Raw genomic sequence first — 26,806 nt, 5'->3', positions numbered from 1 at the left:
TAAGGGACCATCTGAATGCCAGCCATTGCTTCTGAGAGGGCTTCATGGTTGTGGTCTCATCTCCCTCCTTCCCAAAGTGTCTTCAGAACTGAGAGAGGAGGCAGCACTTGGCATGGCACAGACAGGGGCAGGTGTCTAGATGGGAGAAGATGGGCTTGGAGCCCAGTTCTGTTTCCGGCTTCATCGCTAATCCTAGGTTCTCTCTGGCCTCTCTGGGTCTTGGTTTTGCAGATGGGTACAATGTACTTAACGCATAGGTAGTTGCAGAACTGAGAGATGGGCAGGTTGGAGATGTGAATGTGAGGCCACAGGCACAGCAAAGCATGAGTCACCATCTCTGAACAAGCATTTGTTGTCAGCCAAGTGAGGCAGGAAGTGGAGAGGGTGCCCCATGGGTGGCATTGCAGGTTCCCTGATTGTAGTGTACTCAGTGCCTGCCACCTGGTTGCCACCTGCACCTTTGCTTCCCTAGCCCACCTGTGTATAAGCCCTTGGTTGCAGGCAGCTCCGCAACTGGTGTTTTGGGGAGACTGGAGCAGGTCTGCAGAGGTTGCGGGAGGTAGTGGAGGAGGAGGAGTCTGAGGAAGCCACTTTGCATGGTGACCCCTAGGAACGCAGAGCAAAGCTTCTGTTGGTCATGTGCCAGCCCTTCTCAAAGCCACAGAGCTGAGCACACAGCTGGGCAGAGAGGACCTCATGGAGGGAGCAGCTGGAGGCAGCCAGTGGCCCCTGCCCTTCACTGTCCGGTGGAGAAGGGATGCTGTTACTACACTCAGTCAAATCCTTTCCCCCCACATCAGAGGTCTTGCCTGGGTCTTCCTTCCACCCCTTGCTGAGATCTCTGGCTTGAATTTCAGAGGACAGGTCTGTTCTGATCAGAGTTCGGCGCGGGGCGTTGTCTTAGCATTGCATCTCCTGATGCTCTGGGCCGGGTAGGGGTGGAGGGGGACCTCTTGATCCTTTGCAGTCGAGACCAAGCCATTTGGGAGGAGGCTGTGGTGTGGGCTTCAGGGCACAGGCTCTGGCCCAGCCCTCCCCTCCTTCTTCCTGGTCTTGATGGAGTGGCAAGGGTGCCAGGTGCCAGGTCTACAGGCAGTAGTGTGATTCTTGCTTCATCATCACCACTCTGAGCGGGGAGCCCTGTCTGCCAGTTTCTCTGCTGCAGGTGACTGCCATGTGGCTGACACACGGTGCATAAAAACCCCACGTGTGTGCCCCAGCTTGTGTGCAGGCCCCACAGGGATGCACACCCCACCTAAGCCTTTCCCCTCCCCTCGGACAAGGAAATTCAGGTGCATAGACCTGAGTTAGGTTGCTGAGGGTTGTCAGTAAGTGGCTGGTACCAAGGACCCAGCGTGCATTCCAGGACTCCTTACAGTAGGAGATGGCATCCATGAAACAGATACTAAGGAATGTGTAGCAGGAAGCGGAGGGGGGCTTCTCCTGCAAGGCAGGAAGTTCAGGGCTGCAGCTGACTCCATGGTTATCCTGAGAGACCCCTGGGAGAAGGTTCTAGAATTTCAGAGGAACTGAGGGGAAGGGGCATTTGTTGGCTACAGGAGTCAGTTTCATCACCCTTCCCCTCTGGAAGACACTCAGGACCCATTCCCTGTCCCCTTTGCTGTGGGTCAGCTGATGTCTTTGCTCTGCAGCCTCAGGGATCAGCTAACTCTCAAAATAGGCCCCACAGCCAGGCGCGGTCACCTCCAGCCCAGCCCAGCCCAACTCAGCCCAGTCCCAGCCCTGGCAGTTCACTGGCTGCTGGAAGGGCCCTAATTTTAGCTGTGGCCCCAGAGCAGAGGCAGCTGGGGTCCAACAGGCCTGGGCCAGTCCCTGGCAGGTGGGCAGCGCAGCGGGCAGATGGGAAGGAGGACCTCACCGAGGTGGAGATTGCCCTGGTGTGAAACTGCTGACCCTGACCCTGGCCACCCGCCCTGGTAACCTGGGGCAAGGAAGCTGTTATGCCCTGGGACTGCCTGGAGGGTGTGCCTGTGTGGATTTTGGCCATGGGACTGGCTTCCCAGAAAGGTAACTGGGAAGCGGGTGGGTCCTCTCTGTTTCCACCTCCCCCACCCACAGCTCCTTATCTTGCACTTAGAGGGCGTGGCTGGGTGTGAAGTAGCCAGCCAGGAGCCCAACCCTGGTGTCTGGATTGCCAAGGGAAGTGGTGGGTGCACTGGGCCCTGCCAGCTGGCTTTGTCACCACTTGGGGCCCTGGCAGAGCCTCTTTTTTCTCATCCCCTTGGCTCTAAACATTTTGGAGCACAAAGTATTGCATGTAGCAGGACCTAAGAGAAAGGGATTCCTGAAGTCAGGTGGGTGGGCTGCAGGGAGGGTGGCCTGAGGCCAGAGTGCAGGGTGCTTCCTCCTGGTGCTGTGGGCAAGCATGGGTGGGGGAAGGGATGGCAATTGTGGAATGAGCAAGGGGGACAGGAGCCACTTTGGGGTACTCCCCTACCCTCACATCCTGCATTGGGCAGTATCACTTGCACTCAGCTGGCTCTGCTAGGCCCTGAGGGGCTCCAAGGATACCAGCAGGTGCTTGGGGGCCTGCTGCAGGAAAACTTTCCCAGAGAGAGAAGCCTGTTTCCAGGCTCTGCTTGAGGGTACCACCTGCCCCTTGGGGCTACCTCCGGACTCCGCTCTCATCTTCCCCAGGATCTGCTTCCCAGTGCAGGTGAACCGGCTGCCTCGGGAGACCCTGCTGTGTGCCACACTCTATGCACTGCCCATCCCCCCACCCGGGAGCTCCTCGGAGGCCAACAAGCAGCGGCGGGTGCCCGAAGCCCTGGGCTGGGTCACCACCCCACTCTTCAATTTTAGACAGTATGTGAACCCCCAGCGTGGCAGCTCCCTGGCCTCGGGAGGGAGGGTGGCAAATAGAGATAGGGGTGCTGGATCAGCTGGTGTCCTCTAGGGCTATCCAGAGGGTCCCAGCCCCTGTGGAAAGGAACCAAAGCACAGAACTAGCGAGCAGGACTGTTGGAGTAGCCAGGAGCCCTGGCAGGGTTGTGGTGCGGGGCTGCTGGGTGCATGCAGAGGCCACGCAGGAATGTCCAGCTTTGTTGTTGGGCATCTGGCCCAGCCCTATGTCTTGTGGAGGCATGCTTGCCTGCAGATTGCACACACCAGGACTGATGTGTCCAGAAAGGTGTCCTGCAGGAGGTGGGCTCTTGTAGAACTCAGAAGGAAACCGCAGCCACGGTGGTTGGTGGGGCGGATGGGAGTTCGATAGTGGTGATTGACAGAAGCAGGTCTGTGGCTGGAGCAGCAGGAGGTTGCCTCTTGGCTTAGCCTGTGGCTGTGTTGGCACACCCCACCCTTCTTCCTCCTTAGAGTCCTGACCTGCGGCCGGAAGCTTCTGGGCTTGTGGCCTGCAACGCAGGAAAACCCCAGTGCCCGTTGGAGTGCACCCAACTTCCACCAGCCGGACAGCGTCATCCTGCAGGTGAAACCCTGCCCAAGCCAGCTGCAAGCCTTCCCTGTTACAATAAAGCCAGGAATGTTGGGCAGGGGAGGATGGGTAGCCTGAAGCAGCAGGGGAATGTGGTTTGACACTTACTGGGGTCTCTGACTCCCATATCCTGGGGGTTCCCTTTTGGCTTTAAGCAGCCTGAAGCTGCTGATGAGGCCCACGACAGCTGGGGTGTCCTTTATATTGAGCCCTCACCTTTGTGAGCTGTCGTCTCATCTCCTGGCGAGTCACTCCAGGCTTCTGCAGGATGATGGACCCTTGGTCCTGAGAGACAACCAGGAGCTGGTTAGGTCCACGGTCTGGTCCCTTTCTGAGGCCTTGAGAGTCTTTCATGTGGAATATGGAGTACCAGAATCCACACAGAGGGCCTGGTGCTGTGGTTCAATCGGCTAATCCTTACCTTGTAAGCGCTGGGATCCCATATGGGCACCAGTTTGTATCCCAGCTGCTCCATTTCCCAGCCCACTCCCTGCCGGTGGCCTGAGAAAGCAGACGGCCCAAAGTCTTGGGACCCTGTACCCATGTGGGAGACCTGGAGGAAGCTCTGACTCCAGATTGGCTCAGCTGTGGTCACTGTGGCCGTTTGGGGAGTGAACCAGTGGCTGGATTATCTTTCTCCCTGACTCTCCTCTCTGTAAATCCTTCTTTGAAGTGCAGATTAATACATCTGAAAACAAAATCCACACACAATGAAACAATGATGTCAAATGGAAACTGCAGGGCAGGGGTTGGGACTGGAGTTGGGGGAGTATTTAATCAGTTTATTTGAGAGACAGAAAAAGCCACAGCTAGCCAGAGGCAGCTCCTATCCCCTGGTTCACTACCCAGATGCCCACGCAAGCCAACCTGAGTGTCAGGAACCCAAGCACTTGAGCTGGCACCTGCTGCTGCCTCCCAGGTTGCCTTTAGCATCCCAGGGGACTCTGGGGCAGAGCCTAACCTGGAACTCAGGCACTCTGATGGATGAGGGATGCAGGTGTCCCACTGCTGGGTCACACGCTTGCCTGGAGACATGGGTTTCTGTCTGCCTGCCTCACTGTCCCATGCCCAGGGCTTAGAGCAATGCCCAGCTTGTGTTAGGGCTCAGTAAATGTCTGTGGAAGGAAGGAAAGTAGGACTTGGCCGACCAGCTCCCTGAGCTGTGATCCATTTCCCAAAAGGATGGACATCTGGTGGTGGCACAGAGCAAGGGGTCCTGGGCCACAGGCCCTGGGAGGAGTGTGTGGTCCCACTCCCCACCCCTCGCATCATTCAGCAGGGCCCAGCTCCAGCAGGCCTGCTCCCAGAGGCTCAGCCTGTGGCACCTGCTCAGGGTTCTGGGCTGGTACCCATCCCTTCCCCTGGCTTGGCCTCACCCCAGCCTCTTGCTCATTTTCCCGCTTTTGTTTCTGTCCCTCTTCTGCTGTAAGTTATAGCTGGAAGAAGCTTTATGCGGTGATGGGGGGATTAGTCGCCAGGTCCAACTGGGTCATGTACTGTAGGAAGAGCCCCCTCTCCCCCCGGGAAAGGTAGGAAGGGACAGGGCAGCGACGCTGTGACTTGAGGGAGCAGTGGGGATGATGGCTTCATGCTATCCCTGCTCTCCCCTCCCCCATCTCCCAGATTGACTTCCCCACTTCTGCCTTTGACGTCAAGTTCGCCAGCCCCCCGGGAGACAAGTTCAGCCCCCGCTATGAGTTTGGGAGCCTCCAGGAAGACGACCAGCGGAAGCTCCAGGACATCATGCAGAAGGAATCCCTGTACTGGTGAGATGTCTGGACGCCACCTCCCAGCCCTGGCCCTGGCCTGCTGAGGAGAGGGAGCCCGGTAGAGGTATCCTGGGTGGGCATTGCCAGCTGCAGCGCCTGGACCTTTCTCTGTGAGCTGATTCTGGGAGAAGTCAGCTCAGGAGACCAGACCTGCCAATGTCCGTCCCTACTGTGGGGGCTGACCCAAACACAGCCACACCCCGGACGCACTCTGCATTCTCACCTCCCTGCCCCCACACGCTGCCCCGACAGGCTTGGCATATTTCTATCCGCATCACTTTCCAAATAAGGATCAGGTGTCCAAGCCAGCTGGCAGCTCTCCGGTGAGCTGGTCTGGCTGATCTCATCTTTGGGGTTCTGCTGCATCCATCAGGGTTGGAGGCAGGACAGCCACAGAGGCGGTGAGGTCGAGGCCCCTGTCCACCTCACTGGCCTCTGCATAGCCCCAAGCCCCTGCTGGGTGCCAGGGGGCACCGGCTGCCAGGCTCCTCTGCCTCCCTCATGTGCCATCCTGGGGTTATCCTCATGACTGCAGGACTCCTGCCCCCTCTTGCCTGCTGCCCCCTCGCTTCCTGAGCTCCTCTGCGTCCTCTCTCCCATTAGACACCTGACCTCAGGCAAGGCCCTGTTAGCTCAGGGCTGGCGCACCTGGCAGCTGAACTTCCACCCCAGACACAGACCAACAAACCGGAGGCAGCCGAGTTGAGATATAGAAAGTGACAAAAGCAGACCTAGAGGCTTGCATAAAAAATGACCTGAAGCATGATGACTAAGGGGTGGGGAATGTCTTATTACATGAAATAGGAGATTATTAGTTTGGGATCGGTGTTGTGGCATAGCAGTTAAGGCCCCCCCTGTGACACCAGCATCCTATATGGACAGTGGTTTGTGTTCCAGATGCTCCACTACTGATCCAGCACCCCCCCCCCGCCCTTGGTAGCCTGGGAAAAGCAGTGAAAGGTGGCACAGGTACTTGGACCCCTGCCATCCACATGGGAGACCCAGAGGAAGCTCCTGGCTCCTGGCTTCGGCCTAACCCAGTGCTGGCTCTTATGACCATCTGCAGAGTGAATTGAATGGAAGATCTCTCTCTGTCTCTGTGTCTCTCCCTTTCTGTGACTCTTTCAGCTGAATAAATCTTTTTAAAGGGATTATTAACTGGACTGTGTTTTTTTCCAAAAGTATTTACTTACTTACTTGGAAGAGGTACAGAATGAGAGATCTTCCAGCTGCTGGTTCACTCCCCATACAGTTAAATGGCTAAGACTGGGTTAAATTTAAGCCAGGAGCTGGGAGCTTCTTTCAGGTTGTCCCCATAGGTACAGGGGCCGCCCAAGCACTTGGACCGTCCTGCACTGCTCTTCCGGGTGCATTAGCAGGGAGCTGGGTGGGAAGTGGAGCAGCTAGCTATGCCACTTCACTGACCCCTAGTTTTTCAAGCCTCTGAATGTTCACCCGAATGAATGTTCTGTGCTACACGTCTGGGTAAAATTGTGTTTATGCACATGGTGTATCTAAGTACCCTGGAAGATAGAGTCCTGTGTTACTGAGCCTGCTGCTTGGCGTGGAAACCCTCAAACTGCAGCTGGTTCAGGAGGTTGCTGCGGCTCACTAATGTGTGGGGACCACTGCCCCCTGGTGGCTCTCCCTGGGAGTGCCCGGTCCCCAGGGCTTCGGCCAGTCGGAGAGGGAGAATCGCAGGTGCTGGGTCCTACCTACATCCCACACTTTGCTTTTCGTTGGAATCACCTGGTCATCTCTCAAAGCAGCCGGCGCTTGGCTTCCCCAGACATCCTGACTTAGTGGGCAGTGGGCAAGGCCCCTTGGGTGACCCTAGAACCTGCGGGTGTAGGTAGGTGCGCACCTTCCGGCTGATGCCGCCCCCGCCCCGCAGGCTCTCCGATGCTGACAGGAAACACCTGTGGGAGAAGCGCTATTACTGCCATTCGGAGGTGAGCTCACTCCCCCTGCTGCTCGCCAGCGCCCCCAGCTGGGAGTGGGCTTGCCTGCCGGACATCTATGCCCTCCTGAAGCAGTGGACGCCCATGAACCACCAGGATGCCCTGGGGCTCCTGCATGCCACGTGAGTTCAGCACCCTCCTTGCCTGCCCTGCACCTGGTACCACCCAGAGAAAGGGGTTAAGGCAGCATGCACATCCTGGGCTTTTCTGTTTTGCTTTTGGCTTTTTTGGCCTCTTTCCTGTGCCTCTTCCCCCCCACCCAGCGTTAGGTTATAAAATTGGAAGTGGCATCAGCTGGAGCTAGGAGTCAGAAACATCATCCAGGCCTCCCACGTGGGTAGCAGGGGCCCAGGTACTTGGTCTGTGCTTGGCTACCCTGCCAGGTGCATTAGTAGGGAGCTGAATTGAAGTGGAGCGGCTAGGACTTGAACCAACACTCCCAGATGGGATCTGCCTGTGTCACAAGTGTGGCTCAACCTGCCATACCACAGTGCCAGCCCCCACCCTGTTTGCTGTGCCACATGGTGGTCCATCTCTCAGCCCATCTTTTTTGTGTGCGTGTGCATTTTGAAAGAAATTGCCAACATCGTTAAACAGGCTGCTAAAAGCTCAAGCCCTCGTTTCCTTAACTGGAGCTCAGTATTCCACTTTCTTGTTGAAAGGATATTACATGAGTTTTGACAAGTGCATGAGCCTCTGGGGGTCTCTGTTCACTTTGGCAGCACATAAACTAACACTGGAACAAAGTTTGTATAGACCAAACCTTTAACCTGTTTGAAGAGCCCTCTCCCCCTTACCCCATCCCCCATCCAAGGGCCCCTGGGGGCCACAGGCCCCATCCCTCTGGGTCGCTTTTGCTGCATGGGGCTGGGATTTCCAGCTGTTTTTCTGCCTCTCTGTGGAATGTGCCTGTCCCTTGGAACTGTCTTCAGGACATCTTGAAGCAATCATATGGCTCATCTCTGCCACGCTGACTGCCGTGGGAAGAGGGTGCATGTAAAACCCTGAGAGTCGCTCATGTTTGCTTGGCGAGCCTCGCCCTCAAAGATGTCCCCCAGGCATACCGCCACTGTGGCCACACGGGGGCTCTTTGATGATGGTGATTTCTTGTAGAGAGCGAGATGCCTGGAGTAGGGTTGGGGACCTTGTCTCACACGCCAGAATTGAGAGTGGCCCCTGCTATTTCCCCTGGCCTGTGGCAGGGGCTGAGGGTGGGGAGTACTCCCAAGGGTTGCCATCTGGGGAGCGTACTGACTGCCTTGGTAGCTCTGGCAGGCTGCTGGGGGACCCTGCTGCTGGGGGTGGAAGGAGCTTGGCTTGCAGTTGGGTCATCAACATGCTGGGTCCTGTCTCACAGCTTCCCTGACCAGGAGGTGCGCCGCATGGCTGTGCAGTGGATCGGCTCGCTGGCGGACGCTGAGCTGCTCGACTACTTGCCCCAGCTGGTGCAGGTGGGTGAGCTGCCTCCTTTCCCGTCCACCCCTGCAGTCTTTTGTCTCTGAGGCCCCAGGGACATGGCAGGTGAGAGAGTCTCACCGTCCCCCTTTGCCTCCCCGCTGGCAGGCCCTGAAGTATGAGTGCTACCTGGACAGCCCCTTGGTACGCTTCCTGCTGAAGCGAGCCGTCTCGGACCTAAGAGTGACCCACTACTTCTTCTGGTAATGCTGAGAGCTGGGGATGGAGGCAGGCACATGTCCTGGGGTGGAGTAGGACAGAACGTGGCTGACTTCACGTCGTATCTCTTCCTCAGGGGTCTCAGGGTACCCTGGGGACACGGGGAATGCCCTTCTTGCCCTTTTCCCACCCACACGTGGCGTAGTGTGTAGATGTTGGCTAAGATTCCTGTATCCCACGTTGTTGTGATGCTCCACCTCCATGCCAGCTTCCTGCTCATGCACAACCTGATGGAGAGTGGGTGAAGGCCCAAGCAGAAAGGTGTTCCCACCAGATGGAGTTGCTGTTACCTGGCTGTAGCCCCCTGGCTGTTACAGGCTTCTGGGGGCACGAACCAGCAGCTGGAAGCTCTCCTTCTTACGTCTTTGTCTCTATCAAACAAGGCACAAGTGGGCACAGCCTGGTAGCCTCCTGTAGGGACTGCGCTTGCAAAGCAGTTCTCTCTCCTTGGTCTGGGACGAGTTTCCCAGCGAGTCAGCGCTGACTGTGGCCCCTGCTCTCCTCGGACATGTAGAAGAGCAGTGACCTTCATGCCCCTTGCCTGGCAGGTTGCTGAAGGACGGCCTCAAGGACTCACAGTTCAGCATCCGCTACCAGTACCTGCTGGCAGCCTTGCTGTGCTGCTGCGGCAAGGGGCTGCGCGAGGAGTTCAACCGCCAGTGCTGGCTCGTCAACACCCTGGCCAAGCTGGCCCAGCACATCCGCGAGACCGCCCCGTCTGCACGGCAGGTGAGTGAGCCGGCCAGCCGGGCACCGCCTCTGCCCGTTCCCAGGCACTTTGTTTCCTTCTGAGGGTGTGCTAGTGCAGCTCAGGAAACAGCCCTGCAGCCCAGGGATGGATTCTGATTGGCCTGCAGAATAGTACAGTGTTGATGGTGCTGCTCGCCTTACACTCCAAGTTGCTCGCTGCACAGGGACGCCCAGCAACAGGGGCACGTGAACGTTACGGTCAGTTATGCTTCGGTCACACCCCTTTATCTGTTTGCACAGAGTGCAATCCTGGGCCTGCAGGCTCCTGCGCGGTGCGTCCCAGAGCTTGGGAAATGTTAAATCCCCATCCTGAATGATAGCTTTCCTTGGCAATACCCACTCCTCAACACTTAGCCTGCCCTGCCTGGCTACCCTGTCCGGTCATGGCCTTGCCCCTGAGGGCATTCAGGCTAGCTGCTGGGCACAGGTGGCTGGTTCTCGTTCCTCTGTGTGTCCTGGAGGTTGTTTCCATGATGACCCCAACCGAGCCCTGCCCCTTTCCTCTCAGGGCATCCTCCGCACCGGCCTGGAGGAGGTGAAGCAGTTCTTTGCCCTCAATGGTTCATGCCGCCTGCCACTCAGCCCCAGCCTGCTGGTGAAGGGGATTGTGCCCAGGGTGAGTGGCAAGCAGGCACCTCTGGACAGTGGTGGGGGAGTTCTGGAGGTGAGATCCAGGGAAGAGGGGTGTGTCTGAGGACTTGACCTGGTGGTTGAGCACAGTAGAGGACCTGAGTTGGGACTGGGCAGGTCTGTCCCTGATGATGCCAGGGACAGTGGCATAATTGTCACTCATGTATGGAGACTGTGCCAGCCCCTGCTCCCAGCGCTGGACTTTCTTAGGAAGCTCCATTTTACGAAGGAGTAAACTGAGGCTGAGATGGGACTTGTGACTTGCACTGTAAGGCAATGGGAGCTGCCGCCTGAACAGAGCTGAGTTGGCAGGGGTAGAAGGTGGGAGAGGACTCTGACTCCATGGCGAGTCCTGGGTGGAGTGGCCGTGTCTGGACTCCGAGAGGGGAGGTGGCATTCCTCCCTGGGCACGGGCCAAGCTGAGCCCTAGCGAGCCCCTCTCTGCCTCTTAGGACTGTTCCTACTTCAACTCCAATGCTGTGCCCCTCAAGCTCTCCTTCCAGAACGTGGATCCTCTGGGGGACAACATCCGTGTCATCTTCAAGGTGAGAGTGTGGGAGCCTGGCGGGACGGGGTGGGAGGCAGGGAGACCCGGTGCCAGCAGCTCCCCCAGCAGCGCTCCTGCCTGCTGTCCCAGGCTGGCCAGAGTGGTAGGTCAGGAACAGTCAGGCCTGATGGTGCGTGGCTGCCGAGGGCTGAGCACGTGTGACAGGGAAGCCACTGGTAGCCCTATTACAGACTTAGTTATTTGAAAGAGAGACACATGCACGCAGAATCTTCTATCTTCTGGTCCACTTCTCAACTGGCCGCAATGACCAAATCCAGGAACCAGGCCCTCCGTCGGGGATCCCACCTGGGTGCAGGGACCCAAGCCCTTGGGTCATCTTCTGCTGCTTCCCCAGGTACTTGAGCAGGGAGCTGCATCTATGGGTTGCTGGCGTTGTAGGCAGCAGCTCAACCCACTGCTTCACTGCTGCCCCCAGAGGAGCTTTCTAGGAGGCAGAGCTGCCCAGCAGCGCAGTGGGTAAGGTAGTGCCTGGCTTGTCTCCTGCGGTGTTCAAGCAGAGGCTGAGTGACCCTATGGCAGGGTTCTTGAAAAGGAAATGAAAAGGGTAGAATCACGGTGCAGCAGGTTAAGTCGCCGCTTGGGAAGCCTGCATCAGCTCCCCTGTGTCCCACCTACTCCCTGCGCATGTCACCGGGGAGGTGGCAGATGGTGGCTCAGTTGCCTGGGCTCCTGCCACCCACGTGGGAGGCCTGGAGTAGTCCCAGGCTTCCGGCTTCAGCCGACTCAGCCTGGTTCTTGTAAGGTATTAGGGAGTGAACTAGTAGATGGAATGTTCTCCCTCTCTCTGTCACGCTGCCTTTCAAATGAATAAAGGCAGTTTTTCTAAAAAGAGGACTGTCTGGTGCAGGCCAGGTGACCCTGCAGTTCCTTGCTGAGTGGTCCCGCCACGGTCCTGACAGGAAGTGGTAGTCTCCAAGCACGTCGTTGCCAGGTGACACCTTGCACCTGTGTGCCTCGGCCACCTGTACATTGGCCACATGTATGTGCCAAGGGATACACAGTCCAGTTTAAAGAGGTCCACAGATGGAGGGAAGAGCGGGGTGTGACGCTTGCAAGCCCAGCTTCGGCTTCCCTGGTCCTGTGTGAGCTGAGTGGGCGGGTCCGAGGGAGGAGGCAGCAGAGCTGGACAGACGCTCCCCAGTCCGTGGTGCTGGGGCCGCTGCGACGTGGGAGAGATGGGTTCTAGTGACTGTCTTCCTGCCTGCAGTGCGGGGACGACCTCCGCCAGGACATGCTAACCCTGCAGATGATCCGCATCATGAGCAAGATCTGGGTCCAGGAGGGGCTGGACATGCGTATGGTCATTTTCCGCTGCTTCTCCACTGGCCGTGGGAGAGGTCAGTCGGGGGTGGGGGTGAGGCTGGGGGGTGGTAGGCAGGCCGGTGTGTGCCAGACACTCCTTGGCTTGCTAGGCTTTGGCCCATCCCCCTACCTGGGTTGTGTGTGTCCAGGGAGTGAAAAGGTGAGGTTGCTTCATGGGAACTTGTGGAACAACATTTAAGGGAAAAAAAAATATGTAGAAGAGAGAGATTGTTATGAAAGAAACCAGACTTGGGGGCTGAAAAACCCAGACCTGCGGTGTAGACCTTTGAATCTGGTTCAGCGAAGCCCACTCTCAAGAAATATTTGTTGTAATAAAAAAAGAAATAATAACTAAAAAAAGAAAAGATATTGCTTGTGACAATTATGGGAAACAGGAATATAGAATGGGTTAGATTTGTGTGAAGAGCGATTGTTTATATACATATATAATTTTTTTGGCAGTGACAATGGCAAGGTGGCTCTGCCTTTGTTAATTACACTTGAAATGTTCAAGGAAATAACACATCTGGGATTTTCTTCCTTTCTTAATTTTTTAAGGATGTGTTTATGTTCACTGGAAAGGTGCATTTATAGAGGAGAGACACAGGGGCTGGTTTACTCCCCAATGGCCTCAGTGGCTGGAGCTGAGCCAAAGCCAGGAGCCAGGAGCTGCTTCTCAGTCTCCCGTGTGGGTGCAGGGTCCCATGAATCTGGACCATCCTCGGCTGCCCTCCCAGCTGTAAGAAGGGAGCTGATTGGAAGCTGAGTCATGAACCAGCACCCATATGGGATGTCAGCACTTGGAGGTGGAGGATTAGCCAGTTGAGTCATTGTGCTGGCCCCTGCATCTTGGATTTTATTTAAAATGCACCTGTTGTGGCTGTGGGATGAACCAGGATTGGCACCATGTGGATCATTTTGAAGCTGGGTGATGGGGACCCCTGTTTCGATGATACCATTGTGTATACTGCAACATTCCCACGGTCAGTGCCAGCAGCAGGAAAGGAAGAGCAGCTATGAAGTGATGGTGGAGGTGGTGGTGTGGAATCAGCCTGGAGGAGGAGGTGTGGCCCAGGCGTCCCCACTCCAACCCTTAGGATCAGCCTCTCTGCACTGCCCCCAGCTTAGCCTCCTGCCCAGCTCTGGGGGTCGTTCCCCTGCTCCAGGGCCTGACGCGCTCCCTCCCTCCTCCCCAGGGATGGTGGAGATGATTCCCAATGCTGAGACCCTGCGCAAGATCCAGGTGGAACACGGGGTCACTGGCTCCTTCAAGGACCGGCCGCTGGCCGACTGGCTGCAGAAGCACAACCCTGGGGAGGACGAGTATGAGAAGGTACGGGGGTGGGGGAGCATGTGGCCATGGAGACCTCTCCCACTAGGGGAGCCTGCCCAGCTTTGCTCTCACCGCGCTGACTGGCGCCTCTACAGTTCCAGGCGGTGGGCCCAGGGACGGCTGGAAGCCAGGACAGAGATCTGAGATGAGCCCTGCAGGAGGGCTGGCTGGTTCCTGGTTAGATGAGGTTAATGGACGTTACTGGATGATCAGGGCTTTGCGACCTGCCATGGCCCCTGGCTCCAGCTTCCTGATTCCAGTGCCTGGGCTCCTTGAATGAGTGCACATCCGAGGAACTTAACTCTAAGGTGATCTTAATGCTGGCCTGAGTTGTATTCCAGGGGGAAGACCTGTAGAGGCAGGCAGCAGTGGAAAGCTATGGGGTGACTCTGAGTCCCCTACAGGTTCATTCCTGGCCTGCTGCGTGCTGTGCCCTGTCCCTGTGCCACCTGTCCTCCTGCTCCAGGTCTTCCATGCGTCTGTGTCTTCCATGCGGGTGCAGAGTTCCAAGGCTTTGGGCGTCCTCAACTGCTTTCCCAGGACACAAGCAGGGAGCTGGATGGGAACTGGAGCAACGGGACATGAATCGAAGCCCAAATAGGATCCTGGTGCTTAAAGGGAAAGGATTAGCCAATTGAGCCATTGGCCAGGCCCCTCTGCTTAATTTCTAAGGGGCTTTCCCCTCCCCACCCCCTGAGGCCAAATATTCTGTGGCAGTCCTTTGCTCCAGGTTTGCACAGGTTTCCTGTGTCCTCACAGACAAGTGCCCAGGCTTCTGCCCAGAGCCTGGTGGCCTCCAGCCCTGACTGCTCCTGGAGTCTCCCCCAGTGCACCTTCCCAGCCTGTGTGAAGTCTGGCTCTTCCGCTTTCTCACAGGCCATGGAAGGCAGTTTCCTCTTTGCCTGGAAAACCCTTTCTACCTTCCACATCCCTCAGAACCTCTCCCCTCCTCGTTACGGTCCTCTGCCCTCCCAGAGGAGTCCCATGCATTCCATCCTCCTCCTCCCAGCCCCTCAAGCTATCTGTTCCAGGGTGGATTTTCTTGGGTTTGAACATTCACCGTAGAGGCAGGTGTTGGGATGCTGCGCATAAGCCACCACTTGGCCTGCCGTCCCAGTTGGAGTGCCTGCGATCTAGTCCCACCTCTGCTTCCAGTCCAGCTTTCTGCTTCTTATCTGGGAGGAGTCAGAAGGCAGCTACAGATGTGGGAGACCCAGATGGAATTCCTGGCACATGGTGTTCAGCCTGGCCCAGCCAGGGCTCCAGGGAGGATTTGGAGAGTGAACTAGTGGATAGAAAATGTGTGTGTGTCTGCATTCCAAAGAAAATTTTTAAAGCATTTTTTGTATATCTTCTTTTTTTTTAAAGATTTATTTATTTTTATTGGAAAGTCAGATATACAGAAAGGAGGAGAGAGAGAGAGGAAGATCTTCCATCCGTTGATTCATTCCCCATGTGGCTACAATGGCTGGAGCTGAGCCAATCCAAAACCAGGAGCCAGAAGCCTCTTCCAGGTCTCCACACAGGTGCAGAGTCCCAAGGCTGTAGGCTGTCCTCCACTGCTTTCCCAAGCCACAAACAGGGAGCTGGATGGGAAGCGGGACTGCCAGGATTAGAACCGGTGCCCATATGGAATCCCAGCACGTGCAAGGCGAGGACTTAAGCCGCTATGCTACTGCGCCGGGCTGCCAAAGAAATTTTTTAAAAAGGAAAAACACTTTTTTATAAATCTGTGCACCAATAAAGAGGCACAGTGTTAGATACTGAAATTGTGATTATTCTTTGCCAATGTAATAAAGGCACAATAAAAGTGATAAGGGCAGGTGTTTGACCTAGGGTTAGCACACTTAGACCCCATAGTGGGGCATCTGGGTTCAGTATCTGGCTCTTGACTCCAGCTTCCCGCTGTGGGTGACCCTGGTAGGCAGCAGCAATGGCCCCAGTGATCGAGTGTCTGCCACCTATGGAAGAGACCCACATTGAGCTCCTGGCTCCCACCCAGCCGAGGCCATTGCAGTCATCTGGGGAATGTATGCGTGGATGAGAGCTACCCCTCGTTCTGTGTTTCTCTCTCAAAAATAAAACAGTTAAAGAAGTGCTGGAACTCAGTACAGCAGCACACAGACACACACAGAGAAATGGACTGTGTGTAAATGTTTCCTCTCGCTTTTTCTGAGAGACAGTTTCAGCTCTTGTGGGCCTCCAGTGTTTTTCTCTTGGCCACCACCTTAGCGGAGAGGGCACCCTGCATCCTAGCAGTCAGGAGGGCAACTGTTTATGCCCTGAGCCTCCTGGCCAGAAAGCTATAAACACGCAGCATAGCCCAGGAAAGCAACAGGAGTTTGCTCGCACACTGCAGGCAGCCAACTACGTTGTGAGTCAGACAGGATTACGGTGGGAGGTATATAGGTGGCAGAGAGGATGTGATGGAGGTCAAGGTTGAGACTGGGAGTCAGTGGATCCTCTCCTTGGTGAGAGTTTTTCCCCATACATTTGCTTGTCACAAACAGGTGACTCCTGTGATTTTTTTCTCCCCTTAAGATTGATTTATTTATTTGAAAGGCACAGTTACACAAAGAGCAGAGAGAGCAGACAGAATTTTCCATATCCTGATTCACTCCCCAAATGGCTGCAACTGCCAGGGTTGGGTCAGACTGAAACCAGGAACCAGGAGCTTCTGTCGGGTTTCCCACGTGGGTGCAGGTGCCCAAACGCTTGGCCTATCTCTGCTGCTTTCCCAGGTCAATTAGCAGGGAGCTGGATCAGCGGTGGAGTAGCCAGGACCTGAACCAGTGTTCATGTGGGATGCCACTGTTTGAAGTTGGTAGCTTTACCTGATACGCCACACCACCGGCTCCAAATTCTAGGTTTCTTTACAAACTTTGCATACTCTCTAGTAGACTGAGTATCTGATGGTAATTGAACAAGTGTCTGGGTGGAGCTAGTTTTGCAGCCAGCCTCGCAAAATGGCCAAGGATGCATTTGGAGCTAAGATCATGAAGCCTGGGGAACTGAGATGGCAGGCAGTGCCAGCACCGAGGGACCCACTGGTGGCTGTGGGTGAGCCGGGGAGAGCCTAGGGGGTCCGCAGGGCCCAGGGGGAGCACCGACAGACTGCGGACAGACTGACAGACTTCACTTCATTCCTGGATTTGTGTGCTCCTGGTGGGCTCCGTCAGCTCCAGCCCGCCCTCCCCGAGAAGGCTTTCCTGAGTCCTTGAGAATGGAGAGGAAATTTATTGCTTATTTGCTATTTGTTGGTTTTATTTGAAAAGCAAGAGGGAGACATGGTGAGAGGGGGACAGAAAGATAGGGTGTACTGAATCCCACACCCTCTGGTATGCAAAAGCAGGTGTCCTGGGCGGGGTCTTAGCCCATGCACCAAACACCAGCCCCTCAGAGAATGAAGGAGCTGAAGGATGCCTTCCTGCTGATTTGATACGTTTTTTACTTCCTGGGGCAAATGTTAGTTGGACAAAATGTGGTGGATCCAACTGCTCCTGCCCTTCCTGCTTTAAACGCAGAATATCCCCAACACGTTGTGCCAGCTGAGGGCATCTGATGTGCAAGTGTAAAACACACCCTCAATGTGTTGAGCTGCCTCAGCTCTTCTCAGAAGCGAAGTGACTTAAATTAGATTCACACTTACCTGTGAGCAAGAACTTGGGAATGAGTGCTTTGCTTAGGGCCGGGAGAAGGATGAGAAAATTCTGAGCAGGATGAGAAGGGATCTGTCCAGCTGCACTTGGAATTGAGATGGTCACAGCCAGTTAGCACGGACTTGGGTCTGTCTCTGCCATGTCCACTTCCTCATGCTCAGACTTGGGCGTGGTCAGAGCCTGTGTCCATGGTGCACTTCCTGTCTGCCAAGGCCTCCTCGCCGGATGGGGCACCTCTGGGCTCTTAGACCAGCCCCGCAGTATTTCCAAGCAATCTCCATGGCTGAGAAGAAGGTTAAGGAGAAGGAGGAGTTCTCGCGAAGTGGTTAATTGTACATGAAACCTCCCATCTCCTACTCCAGAAGTAAGACTGGAGACATTTTTTTTTTTTGATATATTTTTTAAAAGATGTATTTAGGTGAAGTCAGATTTACAGAAAAAGGCAGGGAGCGACAAAGAAAGAAAGATCTTCCATCCATTGGCTCACTCCCCAAATGGCTGCAGTGGTTGGAGCTGAGCCCATGTGAAGCCAGACACCAGGAGCTTTTTCAGGATCTCTCACGTGGGTCCCAGGACAAAGAACTTGGGCCATCTTCTGCTGCTTTCCTTAGCGCATTAACAGCGAGCTAGATCAGAAGTGGAGCAGCCAGGACTCAAACCAGTGCCCAAGTGGTAAGACAGTGGCTTTACACACTCTGTCACAACACCAGTTCCTCAAAACTATTTTGTTCTAAAAGAAACTCATCTTCTCCTTCTATTTTCCCATGAGCTGTTTGCTCACATGTGTACGCTGATGCTTAGCACAAAGTGAAGGAGACCGGGCAGATATGAGGCGTTCACGAGACACAGAGAGAGCGAGAGAGGCTCAGCCCGGCCGGACTCGGGCTGGCTGCGGCTCCTGCAGTCCCTCCATGCCTGCCTCAGCCTCCTCCCCCTACGGACTTTGCCCCTCCCAGGCCGTCGAGAACTTCATCTACTCCTGTGCCGGCTGCTGCGTGGCCACCTACGTCCTGGGTATCTGTGACCGGCACAATGACAACATCATGTTGAAGACCACGGGCCACATGTTCCACATAGATTTTGGCCGCTTCCTGGGCCATGCTCAGATGTTCGGCAACATCAAGCGGTGAGTGGCCTCCTGAAGTGTGTGAGGAGTCGACATAGGTGGAAGAGTGCCGGACCCAAGCTCCTGAGGGGCAGGTCCCTAAGCTGAGCACCTTGGAGAAGCGGGGAGGAAGGGAGCAACCGTCCTTCTCATTGGGGTCTGAGGGCAGGGAGCTGAGCCCTTGCCGGAGTGCAAGGGAAATGATGAAATCTCCGGGAGTGAACATTGCTGATTTGCATGTCAGCAGCCAGGTTCGGACGTGCGGTATGCATCTCCTGGGACCTGTTAGGACTCACGTAGTAAGGCAAGCAGAGAGAACAGTCCGGGAGAGCCCTGTCTGCCCAGCTTCCTGCAAACTGCAAGGGAAGTCACACCCTAAAGCACACGGCCTGAAAGCTGGACGTCCTCCTCCACGCTGACCTCTGACCTGCTACCTCTATGTTTTCCTTGGCCGCAGGGACCGTGCCCCCTTTGTGTTCACCTCTGACATGGCGTATGTCATCAACGGGGGGGACAAGCCTTCCAGCCGCTTCCACGATTTTGTTGACCTTTGCTGCCAAGCCTACAACCTCATTCGCAAGCACACCCACCTCTTCCTCAACCTGCTGGGTCTGGTGAGGAGCTCTGCCCCCTCGTCCCCTCCCCTCTCCCTCTTCCTCAACCTGCTGGGCCTAGTGAGGAGCAGTGCCCCCCTCATCCCCTTCCCTCTCCCCAGCACTCCCCTGTCCTGCTGCAGAGGGCTTCCGGAGGTTAGCTCTCTGAGCCCGAGCTGGGGACCTGCTGCCTCCATGAAGGCAGGCACCCAGCCTGCCTGGGCACAATGGACCTGTGAGAGTGACTCCCAACTCCAGCCTCTCCAGCCACAGGATGAAAGTGGCTGCTTTCATTCTCCCCCGACTCCCCAGAAGGGCTAGGGAGTCCCCCGCTTTGTAGCAGAACTGGCTGCAGGTGCAGACACAGCCAGAGTCCCCTCTCCTCTCCTTCCACCTCCGTGTTCTCCTCTCAGATGTTGTCCTGTGGCATCCCTGAGCTCTCAGACCTGGAAGACCTCAAGTACGTGTACGACGCCCTGAGGCCCCAGGACACAGACGCCAACGCCACCACCTTCTTCACCAGGTGACTCTGCACAGAGCAGCATCCCCAACCCCAGGGCCTCCTGGGTAGCCCCCTTGGCTTATCTCTTGGGACGGAGCCCACACTGGGCAGTATTGGTCCTGATATAGGAAGGTCACTTTGCTTTTCGCAGGCTTGGTCTCACTCCTGCATTTGTGCTCAAGTTTTCTGCATAGGGTGAGGGCGTGGCTCTTAGCACATCCTCCTGGTGGAGTCAGTGTCTGTGGGACTGTTCAAAACGGGGCTTTGAGAGCGATTACACGCGTTCTAGGTCAGATGCTTCCTCCTTGCACTAACATAGGTGCCTGCGTTTCCCTGTCCTGGGCTCGGATGATGCCTTAAGGCACGCTGGGTGGCAATGAGGGCAAGTCTGCATAGGAATGCCTACAATTTTGTTTCTGGAGCTTGAGATGTAAATGCCCTCTTTTGAGCTGAAATTCAGAATTCACCTCAGTATGCAGTACTTGCGTGCCCCTCGCGGGCTCTCTGTGACCAGCCCTCACAGGGAGAGCCACTCAGTCCCAGGAGTCAGGGGCCGTGCCATTGGTCAGCTGTGTCGCGGCAGCGGGCGTCTGGGTCCGTGTTGCATCCTCTTGACCCATCCTCCGGCACCAACAGGTTGATTGAGTCGAGCCTGGGCAGTGTAGCCACAAAGCTCAATTTTTTCATCCATAACCTGGCTCAGATGAAGTTCGCGGGCTCAGACGACCGGTTGACCCTTTCCTTTGCCCCCCGAACACACACTATCAAGAACTCCGGCCGCATCACTAGCGTGTTTCTGTGTCGCCACGAGAAGGTCTTCCAGCCCAGCAAGGGCTATGTGAGTCTTTTCCCACCTGACCCCTCGCTGGCCCAGCTCCAGGGGTTCCGTCTCCACTGGAGACACTCTGTCCCCTTCCTTCTGCCAAGTTCGCTCCCTTGTGTGCACACTGTGCTCCCCACTTCGCGGAGTGCACGGGGCCTGGCGGGCGTCCTCCAAACTTTGGGCCTTTGCAGATCTACGTGGTTAAGGTAATGCGAGAGAACTCGCATGAGGCCAGCTACATCCAGCGCACGTTTGAGGAGTTCCAGGAACTGCACAATAAGCTGCGGCTGCTCTTCCCGTCTTCTCTCCTGCCCAGGTAGCCAGCCGTCTCCGCACCCTCAGCATGCAGGGATTCTGGGGGAAGCAGCGGGGCTGCTGGGACTGAGAAAGGGCCCCTTTGCACTGTCTGCAGTCCTCGGTTTGGTATTGCATTTCTTCGCAAGCGCTCCCCCTGCTGGCCAGACTTGCTCTGACAGTAAGGATCCACCTGCAGAGGGGCGGGGGAGCCCCATGGTTGTGAAGGCAGGGAGGTTAATAGGATCTGAAAACATTTGGAATTGTTTAAAGATGTAGAGCTGGGGTTGTTGTTGTTGTTGTTTGCTTGCTTGCTTTTTAATGGGCCAACAATAATGTGGCAAGTCTATACCATGGGGTATTCAGCATTATACAGAAGGAAATTCTGACACATGTTACCACGTGGATCAGCCTTGAAGGACCTTACTCTTAATAAGTCAGCTGCAGGAGGATCAGTGTCCTGTTGTTCCACTTAGCTGGGTGATGCAGAGCGGGTGGGTTTCTGTGGATTTGCCCACAGTGTTTTAAAAACAGGCTTTTCACATGTACTCTTTCCTCAAAGGGAGCCCCCCTCCCAGGCACTTCAGGGGAGTCCCAGGCCTGTCTGCTCAGCTGTTTGCCTTCTGGTGTGGGGTCCTGGGGCATGTGCAGTGTGAGATGTTGCACCCATTTTGCCCAGGGCGCAGGCAGGGTGAGGGTCCTTGGGCACTGGGGTGAGAGACTAGGACCAAGTGGAATGTGAATAAAGCCTGCTGCCTTCATGTCCCCCTCCCCCTGCCCCATGTCCCCACCTACCATGCCAGCTTCCCCAGCCGCTTCGTGATTGGCCGCTCCCGGGGTGAGGCAATGGCTGAGCGGCGCAAGGAAGAGCTGAACGGCTACATCTGGCACCTGATCCATGCTGCTCCTGAGGTGGCCGAGGTGGGTCCATGTTTCCCTTGATCCTGGCCATCCCAGCTGCCATGAGGGAAAGGGGTGATAGGAAGGATGTAGAGCCCACCTGGGATTCAGGGAGGAAGCTGGAATCTGCAGGGGAGGAGGGAAGGAAACCACGCACAAGGAGACATGCACCCAGCAGACTGGATCCCAGGGACTGCAGGCATCGGAGCTAGAGGACAAAGAGCTGATTGAGTGTGGGTGGCCACATAGGGCGTGTTTTCAGCTGTGTCGCTTTAGGATGGCCCAAGTCTAATCACCAGAGACATCCCTTGTAACAGGTCATCGACTGCGGTTTCTGGTTGCTTCCCTGTTTGTCCATGTGCTAGTGTGCTTGTCACAGCTTCACAGTGGCCACGGCTAAGATAGAATCTCAAGTGTTTGTTAAGTGAACGAATTTGAGAGGTAGGGAGAGAAAGCTCCTGTTGGCTGATCCACTCCCTGATGCCCCTCTGGTTCTGGCTGAGGCCAAAGCCATGAGCCAGGAACTGAGTGCGAGTCCCAGGATCCCTAGGAGCAGGAAGGAGCAGGAAGTAGGAGGTAGACATCTGGTGGGCATCTCAGCTGCTGGGCCGAGTGCCCTCCCTGACCTCCCTCCCCGTCAGTGTCTCTCCATCTGGAGCCACCCTTTCCTTTGGTCGTGGGGCCCTCGTGGTGCTCACGAGTAGCCTTGTTTTCTGCTTCTGTCCCAGTGTGACCTGGTGTATACCTTCTTCCACCCGCTGCCCCGGGACGAGAAGGCTGTAGGCACCAGCCCCGCCCCCAAGGCCTCAGGTATGGACTGGCTCCTCCCCTTGCTGCCAAGCCTCCCTCAATGGCTGGTCCCCAGGCCAGAGTATCTGCTTTTCCTCCTCAGGCTGCAGGGGGTCCACAGCTCCCTGTCTGGGTTCCGCAGAGAGAGACCCCAGTCTCACATTCGGTGGTCCCCATCCCAAGAGTCACTCATGGTGTAGGTGGCCCCCTGAGCATCAGCATGGACTAGATGTGGAGAGCTGGGGCGGTGGGGACTCGAGAACCCCAACGTCTGTCTCAGTTTCCTGTGTCCCTGCAGATGGCTCGTGGGCCCGACCCATCGGGAAGGTGGGAGGAGAGGTGAAGCTGTCCATCTCCTACAAGAACAATAAGCTCTTCATCATGGTGATGCACATCCGTGGCCTGGTGAGTGCAGGTGCAGTGCTTGTTCGGTCCACTCATCTTATGGTCATTGGTGTGGCTTGTCAGATCGCTGTGAATGGAAGGAGAGAAAAATTGATATGGCGTCTGTGCCAGGCGCAGGACCCAGTGTTGGGCATCTGTGCAGAACTGGGGCAGTAGGCAGGACATCGCAGGAGAAGCATGAGCTTGAATCACTCACACCATCCTTCAGTCATTCAACAGACTTTCACTGAATGTTTACGTTGGGCATTGGTGCACTGGCTCTGGATCTGGGGAAAAACAAATAAAAATCCTTGTCCTCAACGGACTTTCAGCCTGATAGGAAATGATAGGTAGCATGCGAGAGGGGGGCAGCAGCCCAGGTGGGATGCGGGAGTAGCAACGTGCTAAGACTGCTCAGGGAGGGCCTGCTTGGTGGAAGAGATCCTACTGAGGACAGTGGGGAGCCGGGTTGGATGTCTGAGACAGGAGTGTTCCAGGCGGAGGAAGTAGGAGGCTCCGGAAGTGCTGGGCCAGGCACCTGTGTGGGGACCGTTAGGATCTGCCATCACAGAGCACAGGGGAGTGGGGTGGATGGTGGGCCTACAGGAAGGACCTCTCCTCTGGGGGCTGTGGGAGACCCTGAGGGCATGGATCAGAGTGTGAAGGGAATCACCATTGGCTGGTTGGCTCACCTCGAGCTCTGACTCCTCTACCTCTTAGGGGCTTGGGGGGTGTGTGGGGGGGATTTGAGGGCAAAAAAAGACGAGGAGAGTGGGCTGGTGGGAAGGTAGCTGAGCTACTAGGTCTCCTAAGAGCCAAAGCATGGGCTTGTGCTCATAGGTGACAGGGCCCTCACGTGGCCACAACAGAAACTCATGCTGGAAACTGAGTAAGCACACAGAAGCCAGGGGTAGGAAGGGGCCTTCTGGGTCAGGTGCTCCCGGGAGTGGTGAGGCGGAGGCAGGAGGAAGAATCTTCATCTTTGGGGGGTGCGGTTTCACTCTGTTGTAGCAACTGCTCCAGGATGGAAATGACCCTGACCCCTACGTGAAGATATACCTGCTTCCTGATCCTCAGAAGACCACCAAGAGGAAAACCAAAGTGGCCCGGAAAACCTGCAACCCCACCTACAATGAGATGGTGCGTAGGGTGGGGGAAGGGAGGACAAGGCGGGGCGAGCAGGCCACCCCCCACCCCTGCCACACACACACACTGACTTGGGAGATAAACTTGTCCAGGAAGATGGCTAGCTTCCTGTCCCGTGTATTGCCAGCGGCTGCTGCCCTGCTATAGCTAAGGGCTTCTACAAAGTTTCAAAATATTTACTGTCTGTCCCAACAAGTAAAAACTTGCTGGCCTGGGGGCTTGGCCGTGGGCTGTGGGGAGGAGGGGCCTGCTGGCTAGGGGCTAAAAATGAACTGTGGCCCCAGTAAAACCCGTTCAACTGCACGAACTCTGCACCTAGAACAAAGTGCTTTAACGCTACCCTTGGGTGCTCAGGAGCCTTATATAGTTCCCTGGGACTCTGCAGGATTGGGGGACAGAGCTGCCTGAGCCTGAGGGAGATGAGGGCACAGGCATCAGCCCCTCCCCCAGTCTCCTCCCTCACTGCTTCCTGTGTCCCTGCCTGTGCAGCTGGTGTACGACGGGATCCTCAAGGGAGACCTGCAGCAGCGGGAGCTGCAGCTCAGCGTGCTCAGCGGGCAGGGCTTCTGGGAGAACGTGCTGCTCGGCGAGGTGCACATCCGCCTGCGGGAGCTCGACCTGGCCCGGGAGAAGACCGGCTGGTTCGCGCTGGGGTCGCGGAGTCAGGGGGCTTGAGGAGCGCAGCGGGGCTGCAGCCGCAGCCGCTGCCCGGCACCGCAGCTGCTGGCCGGGTGGGAGTTGTGGGAGAGGAGTCGCCTCCCACTCGGCTCCTCCTCCCTCCCCGTGAAGTGTCGGCGCGTGGCGGAGGGGGACCCTGGGTCCAGGTGGATCTGGGCTCCAGGAAAGGAAGGGGCGAGAGCCGAAGCCTCAGGGCCACCCCTCCCTTGGCAGGCTGCGCCCATCCGGGGTTGGCGGCAGGGAGGGTGCAACAATGACTAGCAATTACCTTGTGTCAAGGGAGCAATGGTTGGTGTGGTATGTGTGTATGTGGGGGGGAGGGGACAGAGCACTTGGGGGAAGGGGATGAACATCTCTTATTTTTTATTTTTAAAAAATGAAATAGTAATGTTGTCCTAACTGGGACAGGAAGCCTTTCAGGAAGGGCTGCTTGGATGTTTCCTATAATCCAGATTCTTATTGGACTTTTCCTCCAGGCCGTTTGGTTGTTTGCTTTTCTAGCTATAGAATTATTGGGAGAGGGGCCGGGTGGGGCCGGGTGGGTCCTCCCTCCCCGGGGTGGGGCGGGGGGAGAAAGGACCTTGGGAGTACCTGCCCCTGCCAGACTCCCAACAGCTAGGCCTTTCTGATTTTCTTTCATTTTTCTTTTTTTTTGCCTCCAAAGGAGAGCGATGTGATGCCTGTGTGTGAGGTGGGGAGGGCCTTCCTTCACTGGGGTGCCACCCAGAACTTGTGTTAGGGGCTCCTTCTATCAGGGCAGGGGTCCCCTAATCTTCCTCTCCCTCCCCACACCCAGCGGTAAGACTTGCCCTGGACTCTTCTAACCTCTCCCCTGCCTGCCCCCCTCATGCCAGCAGCTGTTGGGGAAACCACGGGGGTGCTCTTCCTGGCTTGGTTTGTGTTTTTCTCCCCTGGGGAGACAGCCTGCTGCCCAGGCCTCAGGTGGAACCTCTCCCCATGGGACCTGCTATGGGCGCCTGCTACGTAGATTTTGAAAAACTTTGCCCATTGAACTACACTTCTTTCTTTCTCCCAACCCCTTTCCCCCCCATGGTTTTTATAAGGATTTCCCTCCTTCTGTGGGGCCATAAACCTATTTAGTCTGGAAGCCAGGGCGTGAAGAGGGGGCTTCGTGTACACCTGTTGTTTCTCCCATGATTTCCTTGCGTCAGGAAGGTGGGTAAGAGGAGGGAATTATCCCCCTGGAGCTGAACCTAGGAACCGCAAAGGGAGAGACGGGGTCTCTTACTAATCTCCATCTCTAGCAGGTGGATTTTAAGCTCGCTCTTGAGTTTTGCTCCAAAGGATTGTCTTTCTTAAAAAAAAAAAAAAAAGAGCGAAAGACTTTGAACTCAGCTTTTTAAAACCAGAATTGGCCGGGTGTGATGAAATGCGGTTTGGGGGAGAGTTATCAAGTGAGGCTGTTCTGAAAAGGGACCTTCCTTAGCTTCCTCCCCAACCCCACGGCGCCCAGGTTCCCCTCTGTGCCTATTCATTCCTAAGTGGAAATTCAGGCAGCTCCATCCACTGAAGCCATGGGGCTACCAGGAAGTGAACTCCTTCCCCCTAAATGAAAAATGCCACGGAGAAGCAAAAGCAGCTGCCGTGGGGAGGGGCTGGCAGCAGGAGAGGTGGGAGGAGTGGACCATGGCTGGGTTACTGGCTTTTTGGTCTGTGGCTGTTTTTTGACCTCTATGCTCCTGACTTAAAGACAGCTGTGTGCTGTACCTGCTTCCCGAACCCCTTGTAGCTCCTACTTTGTCTGGATCTGTATTTTCTAATAAATGACATTTGAGAAGAACAAACACCATGTTCAACACTGGTCAGTTTTTAAATGCGTAAGCTTTCACAGATGGGAATGGTTATAGGTCCTGACGTGTTGCATTGGGCAGTTTTTAAAGATTCATCTGTTTGTTAGAAAGGCAGAATGAGAGAGAGAGAGAGAGAAAGATATTCCACCCTCTGGTTCACTCTCCCAATGTAGCCAGGAACTCCATCTAGACTGCCCTGTGTGGATGGCAGAGACTCAGATATTTGGGCCATCATCCACTGCCTCTCCACATGCCTTATCAGAGAGCCTGATGGAAGCAGGATAGCCGGGGCTTGAGCCAGAGCTTCGGTACAGGACACCACCAGCATTAGAAGCGGCAGCTTAACTCACTGCGCCATGACACCAGCTCCACAGTCAGTGGTTCATACAATCCTATACATGGATGCAAATGTTTCATGGTTTTCAGAGCACTTTAACATATATGATATCTTTTTTTTTTTATCTCAGCCTCCTTGGAAGGTAGGAATGGCACATTCATTAAATCTGTCAACAGACATTTTGCATGGACCTGTCGGCATGCCTGCATTGACATAGAATGCAGTGTGGAGGATGTGTGTGGAGTTTGGGACTGGCTGGGGATTCAGAGACAGTTTAAGGCCATCCTCCACCCTGAAGCGTACCACTTAGATACTGCTAGGTGGAAGTTTGGCACCAAGCAGAG

At 55.7% G+C, this 26,806-nt stretch overlaps 1 protein-coding gene across 4 annotated transcripts in view; it reads left to right on the top strand.

The window, feature by feature from the left end:
• PIK3C2B (phosphatidylinositol-4-phosphate 3-kinase catalytic subunit type 2 beta) overlaps positions 1–24,620 on the top strand; it is a 63,024-nt gene extending 38,404 nt beyond the window's left edge. For 3 of the 4 annotated variants that reach the window (XM_058669046.1, XM_058669048.1, XM_058669047.1), the window contains exons 13-33: positions 2,659–2,826; positions 3,337–3,448; positions 5,078–5,220; positions 7,118–7,306; positions 8,542–8,635; positions 8,748–8,842; positions 9,407–9,587; positions 10,117–10,224; positions 10,691–10,783; positions 12,014–12,143; positions 13,305–13,441; positions 18,057–18,226; positions 18,663–18,819; positions 19,212–19,321; positions 19,937–20,138; positions 20,315–20,439; positions 21,221–21,338; positions 22,046–22,127; positions 22,387–22,511; positions 23,502–23,630; positions 24,126–24,620. In XM_058669046.1, the coding sequence (XP_058525029.1) occupies positions 2,659–2,826; positions 3,337–3,448; positions 5,078–5,220; positions 7,118–7,306; positions 8,542–8,635; positions 8,748–8,842; positions 9,407–9,587; positions 10,117–10,224; positions 10,691–10,783; positions 12,014–12,143; positions 13,305–13,441; positions 18,057–18,226; positions 18,663–18,819; positions 19,212–19,321; positions 19,937–20,138; positions 20,315–20,439; positions 21,221–21,338; positions 22,046–22,127; positions 22,387–22,511; positions 23,502–23,630; positions 24,126–24,311 (2,854 nt within the window). In that variant the 3' untranslated portion in view covers positions 24,312–24,620. The remainder of the gene's footprint in view (positions 1–2,658; positions 2,827–3,336; positions 3,449–5,077; positions 5,221–7,117; positions 7,307–8,541; positions 8,636–8,747; positions 8,843–9,406; positions 9,588–10,116; positions 10,225–10,690; positions 10,784–12,013; positions 12,144–13,304; positions 13,442–18,056; positions 18,227–18,662; positions 18,820–19,211; positions 19,322–19,936; positions 20,139–20,314; positions 20,440–21,220; positions 21,339–22,045; positions 22,128–22,386; positions 22,512–23,501; positions 23,631–24,125) is intronic. The other variant, XM_058669049.1, reaches the window with a different exon arrangement.
• Positions 24,621–26,806: the final 2,186 nt, after the last annotated feature.

Source organism: Ochotona princeps, chromosome 10 (genome assembly GCF_030435755.1).
Source record: "Ochotona princeps isolate mOchPri1 chromosome 10, mOchPri1.hap1, whole genome shotgun sequence".
Classification (NCBI taxonomy): domain Eukaryota; kingdom Metazoa; phylum Chordata; class Mammalia; order Lagomorpha; family Ochotonidae; genus Ochotona; species Ochotona princeps.
Note: the sequence above shows the minus strand (reverse complement) of the source record. Positions and strands in the feature narration are given on the sequence as shown.